At 41.8% G+C, this 16628-nt stretch overlaps 1 protein-coding gene across 3 annotated transcripts in view; it reads left to right on the forward strand.

Moving 5' to 3' along the window:
- Positions 1-16628, forward strand: part of vps13b (vacuolar protein sorting 13 homolog B) — a 312301-nt gene that overhangs the window by 207244 nt on the left and 88429 nt on the right. For all 3 annotated transcript variants that reach the window (XM_019256535.2, XM_019256534.2, XM_027286989.1), the window contains exons 33-34: positions 196-322; positions 2749-2892. In XM_019256535.2, coding sequence (XP_019112080.2) covers positions 196-322; positions 2749-2892 — 271 coding nt within the window. The remainder of the gene's footprint in view (positions 1-195; positions 323-2748; positions 2893-16628) is intronic.

Below are 16628 nucleotides of genomic sequence, written 5' to 3' on the forward strand. Positions count from 1 at the left end.
CTATTAAATTCCTGTACGGTACATTACCCATACACCTGATTTCTGTCTAATGAAACTTGTTTAAACAATGGTCTCCAAATGCATCCCATAGTTTTTCTCAGTTTTTAAGAGAATACAAACAGCAACAAACAAGTTATGGAACATGTATGAAGAAGTGTCTGCAAGCAGTTTGATTCTATATCTATTTGTGTTCAGTATAAGGAGGCACCAGGAGCGGCGGGCCATCCTGACGCCAATCCTGACTGACTTTTCCGTTCGGGTGACTGCTGCCCCAGCCATCATCTTCAGCAAGAATCTGTCCCCTGAGTGCGGACAAGCAGAGGTCAGTATCGATTCAACACAGCTGTTTATGAATCAGATTTTCTTAGAAATTCAAAGTCAGTCAGAGGTTGCATATTTTCATCCCTCTGTGCTGGTGACAACCGTGGCCTGAGGCATTATGTTTTCGTGTTGTACAACCGCCCCATGAATGGTTATTCATTCTCATGAATACAATATCTAGGGAGCGCCTTGAGGGAATTTCTTCTTCCAAATTTGGTACAAACATCCACTTGGACTCACATGCTAATCATGAAAAGAATTCACAGAAATATCTAATAAGTGATGAAGTGATGACATTTTTTAACCAAAAGGTCAAAGGCCAAATTCACTGCGACGTCACGATGAAAAAAAGTTCAAACCATCTGTAAAGGCAACCACCTGTCAATAAAAGCAGCCATGCAGATAATTATGCATAACTTTAAGTTTTAATATAATTTGAACAGATGAGTTTTAAACTCAGTACAGCTGTCCTGAACGGGGAAATTAGCTATAGAGACCAAAACCGTTTTTTGCACCAGGCTGTAAACATGTTTATTTCTGCTGTGAAGTTGGGCATTTTAATACAGGTACTTATGGAGGTTGAAACGTTCTGTAGCCAGCCTCAAGTGGCTGCTCAAGGAATTCCAGTTTTTGGCTTCATTTCACAGCCACAGAGGTTGGCGCTTGTTTTCTGGCCATTGTTTAACACTAAAGCTCAGGAACAGAAAGGGAGATTGCAACTTATTCACAGAATTGGTGACATTAATCTTGGGTGCCCACCTTGAAACTGGGGTGACCTTCTGTGCTGCCGGTGTTAAAGATGTGTGTAATGCATCCATGTTTTAGAATTTTAAGGTTCTTTGATGGCTATCTGTTCTGTCAAAATCAAAGCTTTATTGGCCAAGCATGGGAACACATAGAAGGAATTTGACTCTTCAATGAACTTACACACTAGCAGACAGCAGTAGTCCACCATAAGCTCATGGGTTTTACTGACATTGAGCTTCAGGTGGTTGTCTTTGCATCATGTGATGAAGCTCCCTAACAGTTCTCTGTACTCGTCTATAAAAATAGTCTCTAAGTGAAGACAGCATGTTTCTCACTGAAAATTATTCACTGGAGTCATACATGTCAATATAGTGATAGCCAAAAAATACACTTAATACCATTTATTGAATTCCCTCAAAGTCTTCACTCCATTTATTATGAGTCTGGACAGATATGGAGGTAAACTGCAACTTGACTGGTTGGTGTAGGTTCAAGTTCAGGTTTGTTCACTGCTTATATTGAGATTGTGTCCCCCCTGACCATGACCTGTTATAACCGTGATTGTAACCATTACTCTCTCAATCCACTGCCCATATGAAAATCGACATTGATTATGTGAGATGTCAGAAGTGTTTAGGTTTTGCCTCTTAGCATCGGTATGCTTACGTATTAGGAATCCCTGGGCCAGTCCGCCATGTAATGGAGGCTTCTGACCCACAGAGTTCAAACCTTTCTGCTTATACAGCTGATGTTTTCTGGCACAGTTCTCTGAGACTTCCTGCCTCTTTGATGCCTCGTCCGTCCACACTAACGTGCCCCTTGACAATGCGTAACAGCTAATCCATAGTTTGCACTGTGACACACACACACACGCAATGTGATTTGTATAACTCCCTGAGATATGAAGGCTCAGAGCCAGTAACAACACAAACAAGACTTTGAACTGTGTAGTTTAAAAGATTTTACAACTATTTCTATAGTAAAATTTATATTCATTTATGAATGCTTACCACACCAATGTAAATATCTTTGTTAAATTAAGTTATTTATGGTGATCTACAATCTAAATTTTCATTTCACCCCTGCAACATATTCTGTAACTATTTTTGTAACCTCATGATATCATGACCTTATGTGTTACAGTTACTGCTACTACTACTACTAATCAAAACCATAAGGCTAATAATCTTAATATGTTTTATGCATCTAAAAGTGGAAAAACTAATTGATGTTACATTGGATATTGAATGAAATATTAGTAGACCCTTTATGTTTTTAAACAGTGGGTCTGAGTAGATTATGTTTACACAGTAGTGGCCAAATACCATTGTGTGTAGTTACTCTAGGTCTGGCCCATGTGTGTGTGGTTCAACCCAGAGTGTTAGTGAGTGATATCCTGTTAGATGTAGCCTCCAGGCTGAGGTTTGAACTGCTGGCTGTGGGTGGGACCCTGGAGAGGACAGAGGGAAAAGGGGAATAGGGAACAACTGAGCTAAACAGAGCAAGATAGAGAGAGATAGAAAAGTAAATAGACTATGTGTATTAAAGTTAAGAAAGAGAGAAGCAGGGCATGAGGTCACAAACAATCCTGATGTGTTATTGAGTGTCTTTCCTGCTCTGTCCACCCACCTCCCTCTTTTCATTTCCCCCTCTGCTATCTCATACCTCATCTCTCTTTAGGAGGTGGTGGTGTGTGGCCACTCTCTGGAGGTAAACGTGACCAGCAGTTTGGATTTTTACCTCAGTGTCGCCCAGGTGCAACTCCTTCAGCAGCTTCTCAGAGACAACATGGTGGGGATGGATGCTCCAGAGAAAAGTGCTGAGGTACAACAAACAAATATGAGTGCACATCACACCTTGACCCCCTTACTGATGATAAATGTTTTGTTAACGTCAGTTTGACGTACATCCATTTACAAATTACTGTGTGGCCATGCCAGTTTCACTGAAAAACAGTTTTCCCGATACAGAGCCCCTAACTATTGCCCCTGAGTATTTTGGGTGAATCTGACACATTTAAATATTTACTCACTCAGAGCAAGGCAGTTCTCTAATGTGACCTTAGTTTACTGCGATGTACTCAGCTGCAGCTTTCAGGGCCCTTCCTATTGTTTACAGGACAGGGAGCTCCCAGGCGCCATTTGCCCCGTCTGACCGCTTAATAAAGCTTTCTAATGGAACACAATATAAAAATATTTACCAGCTGTGGTGAGGATGGGAGTCAGAGAGGAGGGAAGGGGACAGGGGAGAGCGGAGGCGGGGGAATAGGATGAAATTAAGTGAGTTGACAGAGTTACTTTTCTTAAGATTCTTTACGGAAGGATGTGTTTGCTGACATGAAGTGGCTGCTTCAGATGACTCAGATCCCGTACAGGCTTCTGTAAAGTGATGTGGTCGGCTTCCTAGAAGAACTTCAAATGCGCATTAACCACAAGCAGTACCTTATTTTTATACACACTACATTCACAGAGCACACTGTAACCTAAAAGAAATCCAGCAGGAATCAAATATTAAAATTTTACAATCATTCTGTTTACGATTTGTGACACTGTAGAAACAAATAAGAGAATAGAATAGTGTGAAGTTTGCTAACTTCTTTATTTATTCATTTATTTAGTTATTTATACAGTTAGTCCTAAGGAGGTGCCTGCTGTGCATCTGGTTTTGATTTAGGGTGATCTTGGAGCCCTCACCCCTGACTTGTAATGATTCATGGCTTGATTCTGTTGAGGGGCAGCTAACGGCTGCAGAGGGTTCATCCAGGTCCAAGGCAGGATGTGAACGTTCTACAAGCAGCTATTCTGGGAGGTCCATTGGCAAGAGTTTAAAAATTAGAAAATGCGGTCAACCCCCTGCCACCACCACCCCAACAAAAAAAATTCTCGAGGCAACGTAAACTGAGCATCTTTTCCCGGAATAACTAGCTTCACAACAACTAGTTCTACAGTGACACACAAAAAAACTTTTATGATTTTTTCGTGCATTAGTGCTGAGCAGCTCTGGTTGGAGAACCTGGGGATTAAGGATATTGCTCAAGGGCACTGTGACAGTAGCTGCTAAGTGTCATGTTCTTTTCTCCAGCCATGTTTCCCATTTTATCTGGGTGATGGGAACAGTCAACTTTTTGTTCAGAAATTCACATCTAACCACTGTGTTATTGCTGCCTTCAGCTGGATTAAGTGAAATTGAAATGACCCATAGGTCCAGAGTGATGTAATATAATGATCATGCATCCACTATTGAGAAATGAAGAATATATGCTTGGGAAAATACCCCTGCTTTCATTTAATATTTGCCTGTTGGTCGCAGTTGTTGGGAAATATTTTATTTTTTATTATACCATATTAATTTCAGGTGAATTATACCATGTTCTTTACTCATTCGGTTTTATAGTAGTGCCATTATGTAGCGTAACAGTATCATTAACACTGAGGTCAGGCAGTGTGTGTCTTCACCTCTGTGCAGCTGCAGAGCACGGAGGTTACTCTCAATAAATGTGGTCTGGCTTTGACTTTTTGGACACTGTCCGTAAAACTATTTGTACCTCCATCTATCTGAGTGTCGTAAGTCTTTTGGCGACTGCATCTGTCCGGCTGCTTGGCGCAGACCCTGAAGAAGGGAGGTCAGCATGACTAAAACATGGTCAGGGTCTGGTGTGTTCCGGTCTGCAAGCTCATTCTACAAGCTGCAGAGCCCTCTAGTGGTGCCTTTAACTACATCATGTGATTCCAGGCTCAGACCAGCCCATGAGAGCTGCTTCTCTTCCCTTGTAGTCTGCTCTGCCAGCAGCCTGTCTACCCCCTGCTAACACATTAGACACACCACCATCAAGTAATCAGTAGTATGTGCTCTGACATTGTTTGGAATATGAGTTTGGAACAGGTAAAGACTTTTGATCTAGTTAGAATAGACTAACTGGATAGAGCAAAACAGATGCCTGTCCACCCCCTGCTAACGGGTCACAAATAATAATCATAAAGTGCAGATGTATTTTCCAATGCCAGTTTCCACAATATCAGAATCTGGATTTGTAGCATGTATCTGTCTTCTTCTTCTTTTTTTTCTTTTTCTTTTTTTTAATTCAAACCCAACTTCCGTGATGATATTTATAGTATTTGACAGTTTTGTTTGTACTTCCTTTATACAACCTGTTCAAAGGATTCAATTAAAAACAGGTCCTGGATCTCGAGCATCTGGTGCAGGGGAATTGTTTTTGTTGTTGAGCTTCAATAAAGCATCTCCGCTCTCACAGTCAGCACTGTCCCCAGTAAGAGTTTAAATTAAACACTGCTCATTGCTCACTCTCTCTTATTTCCAGATCCTTTCCTCTCTTTCCTTTTTATTTATTTATTTATTACATTTTTTTTTCTTGCCTAGACATTTTGAGTACACGCTGTTTGCCTCAAACAGATTCTCCACAATCCCGGGCACTGATTTCAAACAGTTCCCATCGCCCCTCACAGCTGTGTTTTATTGTCTGGGTTAATGAATTTGTTTTGTAGGGGCTTTTGGGTTCCCTGGCAGTGGTGAGGCGAGCCAGGCGCGTGGGCAATCTGTGCGAGCCTTGTGTATGATTTCAGTCATTTCTATTCACCGAGTTGTACTTTGAGAGAATCTGTCCTCACACACGCTCACAAACACACATTTATGACCCTTCCATACATACATATATACAGATGCTGTCCTAGATTATTATTTTCTTATAATCTGTTACATTCTTTGTTAATGCCGTTGTAGCCATGTTGTCCACAGTTTCCATACCAAAATCGGATCATGATTGAGATGCAAAGTAAATGTAAAATGATTTCTAAGCGGTCCAAAAGCAGATTTGTTGCTCTTTAAGTCGCTGCATTATTAGAATGTTTATCGCAGCATTAGCCACGGTCCGTCACAGTTTGACTTCATCTCTGTATTTTTTGGTTGATGTTAATGATGATAAAGTGAGGCTGGGTTGAGATCAGGCAGCTTTCAGCAGCAGGAGGTACCACAGCCAGAGAGCTATGAATAGATGATAGAGCAGCTTCTGGGACTTATCTCACTGCTCTGTCATCGGCACTGTCACCCAGCAACACAGACGTCTATACCCTCACACACACACACACACACACACACACACACACAAACACACACATGGCCCCCACATTCTCGGCATGGTAACTGCCTGCAGCCTTTTATTTGGGAGCCAGTACTGTAATACTGCTTTATGACTGAACAGCTGACCTACGCGCGTGTGTGTGTGTGTGTGTGTGTGTGTTTGCAGTCTATGTGTCCATGACGTTATTTGTTCTTCAGAAAGAGCGACAGAGGAGTGAATGACTTTGTGTAAAAGTGTGAAAATCTCTCATCTTCCCAGCAGCTTCTCCATCCAGTGTCTCTTCAACCACCATGTCTTCCTCTATATACATACATACACACACACACAATATCGTTCTTTTATTTGCCACCTCAGTGCCATCCATTCCTTGAGATTTACAGTGTAAGCTCTCATTGTTGGCATCACCGTCTGGCTGTTGCCACAATGACAAGCTCCAGAAGTATTTTAGTAATGTCCCACCAAACTGGTAAAGAGCAGGAATAGAGGATATTTAAGAAATTGCTTCCCTCGTCCCACGTTGGCATGTCTCTCTCTCACTCTCTCTGATGTGCACACACACACATACACACACACTCACAGAGGCAGCCCGGGTCAGCCATGTGCTTGAACCACAGTGTGAGAGGAAAATACCCTCTGGTAGAGGGGAAGTCCCGCTCGGCTTCATCCTCCACCTCATCCTGGGATGATTACACGCATGGGAAACAGGGCTTTAGACTTCCTCCAATACTCATGTCCACACACACACACACACACACACACACACACACACACTGATGCCAGTGCACACACACTAAGGCAGTACCCAGGTTCAGGACGAGGTATCAGGCCTCACAGGAACCGCTGAATTACAGATTTTAGTAAACACATATGGGAAAAAAACCTCTCAATCACCCATTACCTGCCTTATCTCCATTCTTCCTCTCCCCCTCTTTCTCTCTCTTTCCTTTTATTTCCTTCCTTTTTGTATCACTTACCACATCAGTCGACATCATAAGGCTGTATGCATCTCTGTTTACCACCTACTTTGTCTTAATTCTTAATCTCCTGCTTTTAACCTTAATCCAACTCTTTCTTCATCCCTCTTTTTATCACTTTCTTCTCTTTTCCATGCACTTTGTCTTCTTTCATTCATCTCTTTTTTTCCCTCTTGGGACTGGCACAACTCCTGGTTGGAAAAGTGTTGGTGCTTCCAGAGCTGGCTAGCAAAGTAGCTAGCTGGCTGACAGTGGAGTGGGTTCCACCCCCGGAGACAGATAGAATTTGACAGTCTGTAGATTATGATATTACTGTACTATTACATCTGTGTTGTCTTAAACGCCTTTGTAAGGACACACACAAGCTGTGCTCTCACACAAAGCTGGGCTAAATGCAGTACTATAGAGAGTGAGGTAGGTCCTCAGCCAAGACGAAACGCAGTGAGAAGTGAATTTACAGTAGGCACGACCATGTTGCTCGGTAGCTGGTTTGGTTTGTCAGTGGGTTTGGACAGCAGTTTCAGGTTATTAGTGGGGAGGAGGCAGTGTTTTACTGATATTTATACGTCATCCGCAAAACCAAACTCAGCTACAGTTAAATATGTTTGGACAGTAAAGGTTTTTTCTTTTAAATTATTATTGTTTTATAGATTTTAAAGTTGTGTATTATTGATGAAGAATGATCCAACACTTTGTTTGTCTTTTGATAAAAGGTCATACTGTGATGTAGATTAGTCAGCAGTCAGCAGAGACACCTTTAATGTCTCTAAACTAACTTTTCCACTTGCAGATAAAGAAAATAATGAAACGCGCAAAGACCTTTCTGCACCTCAGTCTTCACTCCAAATGCTACTAAATGTTATACTGTGGGAGAATGGAAGCTTGGTGACCTATTCTGCCCTCTTGTATAACAATTTAGCTCTCCTGCATGTAGGAGTATTAGCTGTATGTCAAAAGCACGTAAGACAGCTTATCTAAGCCATGGTGTTGTTGACAGGCTTGGCTCAGTTAGCGACCTGGGGCTGAATCTTTGTCTGTGTATGTTTAAAGTAAACCGTTTCCAAGACCGCTCCTCTTCGTGATGAGTGTTTCATATTGTCTTGTAGCTGTTCAGCTTTGAGAACTGAAGTTTCTCTCCCGACCTCCGATCTTTCCAGGACAGTGAGGTGTCAGAGGAGCTTTTATGTGCTCTGCTGGCCAACAGAAATAGGGAGACATAAGATGAGAGCGAAAATCTGAAGCATGGAAAAGGAACAGAGCATACAGTAAGAGAGTGGAGACAGCTTGAGAGGGGATGGCCAAATGACAGAGAATGCAAGAGGGAATGAGGAGTAAGGAAGAAATCCACGGAGATGAGACATGACACAGTGAGAAAAAGAGAGTCAGAGTCCGGTGTTTGCTTTGATTCCTGGTTCTGTCCAAAGTATTTGTCTGTAAATGTGGAAGCTGACGTTCCTGAGAAGTCAGCTTTTAACCAGTCGACCTTGTTATTAACCCTCTCTGAGGGCCAGATCCCTTTCACCCTGACCTTTTCCAATCCTGTTTAGTACCATTTTTCGTTGCCCTGTTGCTGCTGAGAGTAATAATAAATAAGGCTCCCTGCACAGCCATCTCCTTTTCCATTTTGGCTGCCTTACATCTGTTAAGTAAGTGTCGTTGTCTCAGCTTATCTTAAACATACATATTTTCATAGCCAGTGTTCATCTCGCTGCCCTTCTTTTGTTATGAAACTGTATCTATCTTTTTCTTTTTTTCCTTTTTTGTTCATGTCTCACTGACCCTCCTGTGTGAATCAACTGCTAATTGACAGCCAGTCATAACAACTCACCTTCCCTGTTCAGCCCCCGCACTACTACCAACCTTCTCCTCAAAGCATAACCGTGGCACATTCTTAAATTGGCCCCTTGGAAACTCAATCTATTTGAGATCAGTAGCAGCTGAATTTGCTCTCTCCTCAATCGGTTTTGGCAAAATTGGCGTGAAAACTCCAGATAAAATCACGAAGGTTGGAATTCTATTAGAGCCTGGAAACAAACGGCGCCTTTGAGGAGAGGCAGCAGGCCCCCACCGTGAACCCTGGGATCGGGTGTCGACTCAGGTGAGGAGGAGTCAGGAGTGCCCCCTCTCTCTGCCTGCAAGGGAAACAGGGTCACACACCCAGGGGACTAGTAAAAGCAGGGCACACCAGGCCAACTATTTTTTTTTTTTTTTTTACATAGACACATATGTATACACACCATAGTAGACTTTGTTCAGTGAAAAAACCCAGAATTTTTGTCTGAAGAGGTGAAAAGAGGAAACAGATTTTTTTTTTTCTCTACACCTGTATAAGCAAGATTCGACCTAGAATAACAGGTGATGGAGAGTATTGGGTTCTCTCTCTAACTTGGATTGTTTAGTAAAAGTGTATGAGAGAGTGGCTGTGGGTTTTCATGTGCATATGTGCGTACATACACATACAGGGATGTAAATGTTTGCAATAAACTATAAGAGTGTACAGTGTCTGCTTCTTCCTGACTGTGATTTTTCAAGTCCTGTTGTTGACTGGAGTACTACTGAGTTCCTCTTGGACTGCTCTCATTAAACTAAATATTTACCCTAAAACAAAATTCACACATCATTCCAGGCTTTTTGGAGGATTTTCCATGGGCGCAGGCACGGTTCTTCTTTTTTTTTTTTTCCACGTCTCGCTGCTACTTTGTTATCCAGGCCACATAGGGATAACTATTGTGAGTCTTAATCAAAGCCGGTCAAGATTTTACATTATTCTTACATGATTATTTGATTAATGAACAGAAAATGAATCACACAATTTTGATAATCAATGAATTGTTTAAACCCTCTTTCAAACAGCATTTCCTAACATTTACTGGTTTCATCTTCTTGCATGTGAGTATTTTTTGACTGTTTGTTGTGCAAAACAAGCAACTTGAAGGCTCTGAAAAGTTGTGATTGACATTTTTATTATTATAGACAGTTTATAGACAAAACAATCAGTTATTTAAAAAAAATAGTCAAGACAAAAGCTAAAAATGAAAGTAGTTATTAGTTCCAACCCTAACTGTGTCATGTTTCTACAAGTGCATGTTTTAAGACCCAACATGAATCTTTGTATACTTCGATTGTTATCTACAGTACTATATGAATGTACTGTATGTGTGAAATGAATGATGTGTTTGGACTTAAGACTTGTGACTGGCCCTGAAACCTGATAGAGGCATGTAAACCCAAATGAAGTCTAAGCAATGATAGATATGCACAGATAGGTGCCATACAGCCGCTTGAGATCCAACTCAAAAACATAGCTCTGGGCTTGATTTTATACCTCACCTGTTTCAGTTTGTCTGTTTGGAGCTGCTCCAGTGGTTCAGATGTGCATGACAAAGATGAATCATCAGACACACCTCACGTATTCCAACACTTGGAAATTGTCCACTGGCCAAAAATCAATTCTTGATACTGTGTTCATTTGAGCTGCAGTATTTTAAAATGCCAGTACTCTGGCCAGAACAGAACAGAAGTGTGTGGTGATGAGTTAGTTTTGCAGTTTAAAGTATTACAGGCGTTCCTTCCATGTTAAACTGAATCCCACCTGTGCGCCCACCAGTGATCAGGTCTTAAACACCTGAAATTGATCCTTCTCCCACAAAGTCTTCTTTAACTGTGCTTGTGTAATTCACCTAAATATTCTGAAATCTGCAGCTCGTTTACGTCTTTTCTTCCATAGTTTTATGTTAGTCTTTTCTTGTACCGATGTACCGTGTCCTCTAGCCTTGTCCTCCATGTCCCCTGTACTGACGCCCTCCCCGCTAACCCTATGAGGGGACAGGGGGTCTTGCATCATTCTCCTTTGAGAGCCTAACATACAGAACATCAGAGCCTTGGTCTCATTCAGCCCTGGGAGCACATCCAGAGAGAAATTAAAGGAAGATTACTTCAATCCTCCCCTTCTAATTTCAGCTCTGTAAATAGGCAAAAAGCCAGGACTGTTCTTGTCTTTGCACCACTCTTTGAATTTGTATGGAAATTTATTTGCAGATTTGTGTTTATGGTAATGTTTGTTTTTGAATGTGTATACGGGGTTGGTGAATCCTTGCAAGTGTGTGTGCTTGCTCCCCGGAGTGTGGGCTGATCACAGCAGCATCGCTCCAGTCCTCAGCAGACCACCCGGGGCTTATCTGCCCCCCCCCACCAATCCTTCAACCCTACACACCCACCGTGTCCTGCTCCAAACATCCTCATCTCACCTCAGGTCATCGTTGTTTTCCCTGCTGTTGCTGTTTCCCCATGACCTTGTTACTAAAGCAGACAATACAGACATGGCCGCCAGGCAGCGCAGGGAGGCGCTTCAGAAGAACACTTTATGACCTAATGAAAGGCATCTCCGCTGCTTTTTGAAGTCTCTCAGACGTCTGCTTTCGTGAACCGCCGAGCTCATGCTGAAGACAATGCAGTTTGAAGTCTCTTTTGTTGTTTGTTTGTTGAGAACATAATGCCAAAGCTAATGATGTTAAGTTGAAAGCTTGGATGAATGATCTTGAGGGCCAGGCTGAAACCTGATGATTACCCTGCTGCATAACTCTCTGTTGTACTGAGGATGTGTTTTCACTGTGTGCGTGCCTGTGAATTTGCGGTCGATTGCCACACTTCGATTTGCCCACTAAATATAAACAGTGATGAAATGAAAGAATTACACTGGGTCAGTAATCTTACAGTTCATTCTTTCCGTGGATCAAAGACACAATTAATAGAGATTCAAAGACAAACTGCAAATACAAATGACACGTCCTCTAAGAAATACTCCCATGCAGGATTTCTCACAGTAGCTCAACCACAATCAGACAAACACTTCACACCCACAACTTTCAGACGCCACCGCCACCATCTAGCCCACCTCACCGAAGGACTCTTGGCATGTGTAAACACTGGAGCCTGAATATTAGATTAGAAAATTACCCCACGCAAATTTCAAAACTAAATAGGGACGATGACAGCTAATGAGAGCCAGTTGTTCTCTCCCCCATTCCCATGGAAAAAAGGAAGAGAGGACAAAGGAAAGAAAGTCTGATGATGACTGTGCTGCTTCGGAGGCCAGGTTCACAGTAATTCTGTGAATCTGTCTCTCATTGGCTTGTACTGTGGTGCGTCTTCTAATCACACCTTTCTCCACATCTGGCCTTCATCTTCATTTAATCAGTTACCGGATAAAATGTGAGGAGTCTGGCTGCAGTGTTCCAGGGATGTAGAAAGGATGTAGAAAAATGTACAAAGAGTTGATATGGATGTTTTTGTATAACATGTACAAAGGCCATTGATCTATTTATCAGCCACATTCTTTTTTCCAAGTTCTCCATCTAGCTTTAGCCCCCTGATAACTTTATCAGAACTGTCTTTACTGTCCCTACTTTGTTTACCATATGGCTGATATCTTGTTTATCATTAATGATGGGAGCATTTGCTGATAAAGTCCATTCAGCAGCATCTGATTCCAGCCAAGAGATTATGCCGGATGAACGGAGAAAGCCTGTGTATCATTTCTGAATACTTACATCATGATAGTTGAGGCACTTTCCCCCTTTATTTGTTTTCACTAACACACTCATGGTGTTAATCTAGAAAATGTCTTTTGGCATTTTTGAACGCTTCCTTCACTGACTAATACAACTACATCGCATCCTGCTTATACAAACAGTCAGTGTTATTGTAGTGATATGGGGTAATTCCTGCGTGTCCTCACAATCACCTCTAATCCAAGCATTGGATTTGATTGGTGGATCTGAATCACGGTTTTGGTTTAGATTGGTGGATCTGTTGAGGATGACTGAAGCAATAAGTCTCCTGTTGAGCTTTAAGGGTGGTGTCTGTCAGACCTTTTAAATCATTCTTGATTGCCTAAGCTTACGAGCGGGGCATGGCGGGTTTGGCGAGCTCCTCCAAAAGCCTGGAGTCGTACTGGGAAGGCCTCTGTCTTTAGCTCAATGTGTTGAGCACAACTCTACTGCCTGCCGAATGTCAGATCTCTGGATCCAGCTCTGCTTTACTAAGCAATGGTAATCCACATTCTATTTGTGGCAAAATATTTGTAAGCAAACTAATGTCATGTGCAGGGGTAGAAAAGAACCGGTTTGAAGTCCGGTCAATTACAAAACAGGCCGCCACATTTCCCAGAGCCAGGTTTTTGTTGAGCAGCATACTGTAGTTCCCCAGATGGACCACATTAACTCACGCTTTCACAATTTTTCTTTTCATTCTCCAGCCTTTATCATTTCGCATCTTTTGTTTTTGAGCCAGGGCTTTTCCAAGCTATAAAGCAGCCGAAAACTGAAGAACATCATCTCTGTCTTCATGTTTTCTTGTCTGTTCATCTTTCCTTTGTTTTTTTTTTCAGCGAGGTGTTTCACAGGCGTTCCTCTATTTTGCCCGGTCATGTCAGACTCAGTCTTCGCCTCTCCTCACTTGTCCTCCAGTAGGTCTTTCCGGACAGAAAGTGTTCCAACTGACCCAGCGCTTTAGGAATGTCAACATGCATAAATTATTACTGTCACACAGATGTTTGCTTTCCCCCTGTATGTCATGTGGCATCGGGTGAACAAGAAAGTGTCTGACATGATAAGCAAAATATTTTCACATTGTCTGTCCAAAGCACAGATTGGGGGACTGAGGAGAGATGCTTAGGGGTCTGGATTGTGGGAAGAGAGATAAACGAAAAGGATATTGCCTCTCATGCTCCTTTGAGAAACACGCTGTTAAACCCTGGAGGAATAAACCCACCCACCAGAATTACTGGGTGGAGGGAGCTTGTTAAAATGACCCCACTCGGCGCCCTGAGCTTTCGAGTACACTGTGTTTAAAATACAGTTGACAGTCACTCTGAAGCACTCGGCATCCATTTGCAAGCTCTGGGGTCGCGACCCTCCATTGCTTCTTTGTTGTGGTTCAGTTGAAGTGCATAGCAGGTTGCCTTTGTTATTGAAACAAAGTTGAATGTATTAAATGACTGCCTTTGATGCCCTTTTTTGCTTTGTGGCCGCTGTTATGGTGCACAAAGAGCGGTGACTTCATATAATAAATGTCTTCCCCCCTCTGTTTTCCACAAGAAAATGAGAGAATGAATTGCTGCCTTTGTGGCATTTGGTTAAGTATTATTGTTATTATTTTTGATTAAGATGAGGTATTTCTGCATTGAGGTTTTCTTCCATTAGCACAAAAGCACAGAGGCCTGCTATCAGCTTTATGGTTCTGGTAAACAATAGCAGGTAGCACAGCAGGGGCCTAACCTGTAAACTCTGATGTAGTCAAGATACAGAAGTTAATTTCCATACAGGCCTCCTGCAAGCAAGTAGCTCAACTGAATAGTACTGTCAAGAAGATTTAGTAATATGACTTCCATGTTTTTCAATGGGAATTCTACTGAAGTTACAAGAGAACATGGGAAAACTGTGATAAACATTAAACAATTTTTCAACATGAAGTGCAAGAAAAGCAGCTCAGTTCCTAAGCTGACCTCACCTGACTACTATGACTACTGCAACTGCCCGCCACTGGTTTCATTTAGGTTCAGAAATGCTACTAATTGCAGCTTGTTTTCTCTCCACAGTAACTGTCATATCTGTTAAAGTTAATAAACAAGCAGATATTTTAGAAGGATTGGAAAACCTGAGGAGGTGAAAGCCAAATATGGAAACACAATACATGTACAATTTTTTTTTTTTGGGAAGAAAAGTTGATATTGTTAAAGATTTTGCCTGTAATCTGTTTTCTGGCTCTCTGTGACAACTCTGTCCCCACATACTTCAAAGTTTTCTTTGAACAACTCTGTAATTCTCTAATGATGTCAAGTTGTTGACCTGTTTCACTCAACACTAATGTTCAAGTTCTTTTTATGCAGCTGCCTTGACCCTCTCCAACAATTAGCACTGTTGTCACTTCCTTGTGATGTCACTCAGCCAACCTTTCCATTCACCAGCGCTGATTATGTCACCAACAGACATTTAACCATTGAGTATCAATGCTCTGCTGTCATAATCGCTCTGTGTTTCTGTCATGTGTTTTAGTAGCATTTTATACTTTATACTTTATGCAGTTCATTCATATGTCTTACTACATGCAGGCTAGTAGTTTTGGCTCAATTTTTTTTAATCCCTGAGGTAAACCCGGGCACCTTTGAAGCTTTTATTATATAGTTTAGGACTTGTGCCTGTTAAATGGACCCTTTTCAAAAGCAGTCACCTTTGTTACTTGGACTTTATTTATTATATTTTTTCCTGTCGACTACCATGGACTCCTCCACCATCTTAAAACATCCAGATTTTCATGTTCCCTGATCTCTGAACCTGAATTGCAACCTACTTTTCTTTCATCTGGAAACAATCAGCTGCATATGTGGTATTCAGATGTAAAATTTATGTTGTCATATTCGACTAGCCAGCCAACACTGTAAACGGATGGCATTTGGATGATGTGACATTTGCTTCCGCATATTAGCCTTCCTCTAGCCAAGCTGTTCTGAGTTACACTGACAGAAATAGGGGTCAGAAGTCGTACAGATGCACTCTGATATGATTGGCACTTGGGAGACTCATGGTTTCACACTTTGGGGATTATCCTCCATTTTCCAGAATGTTCTGCCTAGAGACTCTGCGGGGATGACCTCATGATTGGCCGATGGGGGATGGGGGATGGGGATTGGGGGGTTGTATGAATGTGTGTGCAGTCGCACGTTCATGATCATGATCAACTAAGTCCAGAGAAAGATTGCATTGGGATCTGGAAACAGCACTTCAGTGCAGCTATTATATAATATAATAGAAAGTAATGGTTGGAAAAGGGGATTTCAGCTGGGACCAGGCCTGCAGCTACAGTGCATGTTTGTATTCTGAATTTATTGCCCTCTGTCAATGAATAAATTGGTGTGAGGTTAAAGCATATAGACTACAGAGCTATAGGTTTATTTTTTCTGTGTATACCTGTTCTCTTTTTCAGTGTCTAAGCACAATTGGGATATAACTAAGTTCAGAAACACAGGAAGCAATCTACGTATGTGCTTTAAAACTATAGTTGAGATCAAACCCTGGGAAAGCAACTGACTTCATGTGTGTTTATGTGAACATGTTTGTGAATGCACTGATTGCATGCATTGATTCAAACTGTATGAAGAACTGTGTGTTGTGGTATGTTTTCTCATTGTCTCTTTCCCTCTATACCCCCAATTGTGTTCCCCATTATCCATTATTCCACTTGTAAGCACATCTAAATATAGAGCAAGAATTTGCTTAGGGGGCACTCTCTTAGTAGTGGTGCTTAAAGAGAAGACGGGGTATTTGCTGTAATTGTAAATGCATGTGTACAGCCTAAGTTTGGGAGGAGAGACAGAGAAGCGTAAAGAGTATCTGGCAGTTTCTCCTGGCTCTTGCTCTTTTCCAGCTGCTGTGCAGCTTATTTGTCCCTTTCAACATGGGGCGCTCCTAGGAGTGGACGTTTTGCCTTTGCTG

Source organism: Larimichthys crocea, chromosome XIII, assembly GCF_000972845.2.
Source record: "Larimichthys crocea isolate SSNF chromosome XIII, L_crocea_2.0, whole genome shotgun sequence".
Lineage (NCBI taxonomy): Eukaryota > Metazoa > Chordata > Actinopteri > Sciaenidae > Larimichthys > Larimichthys crocea.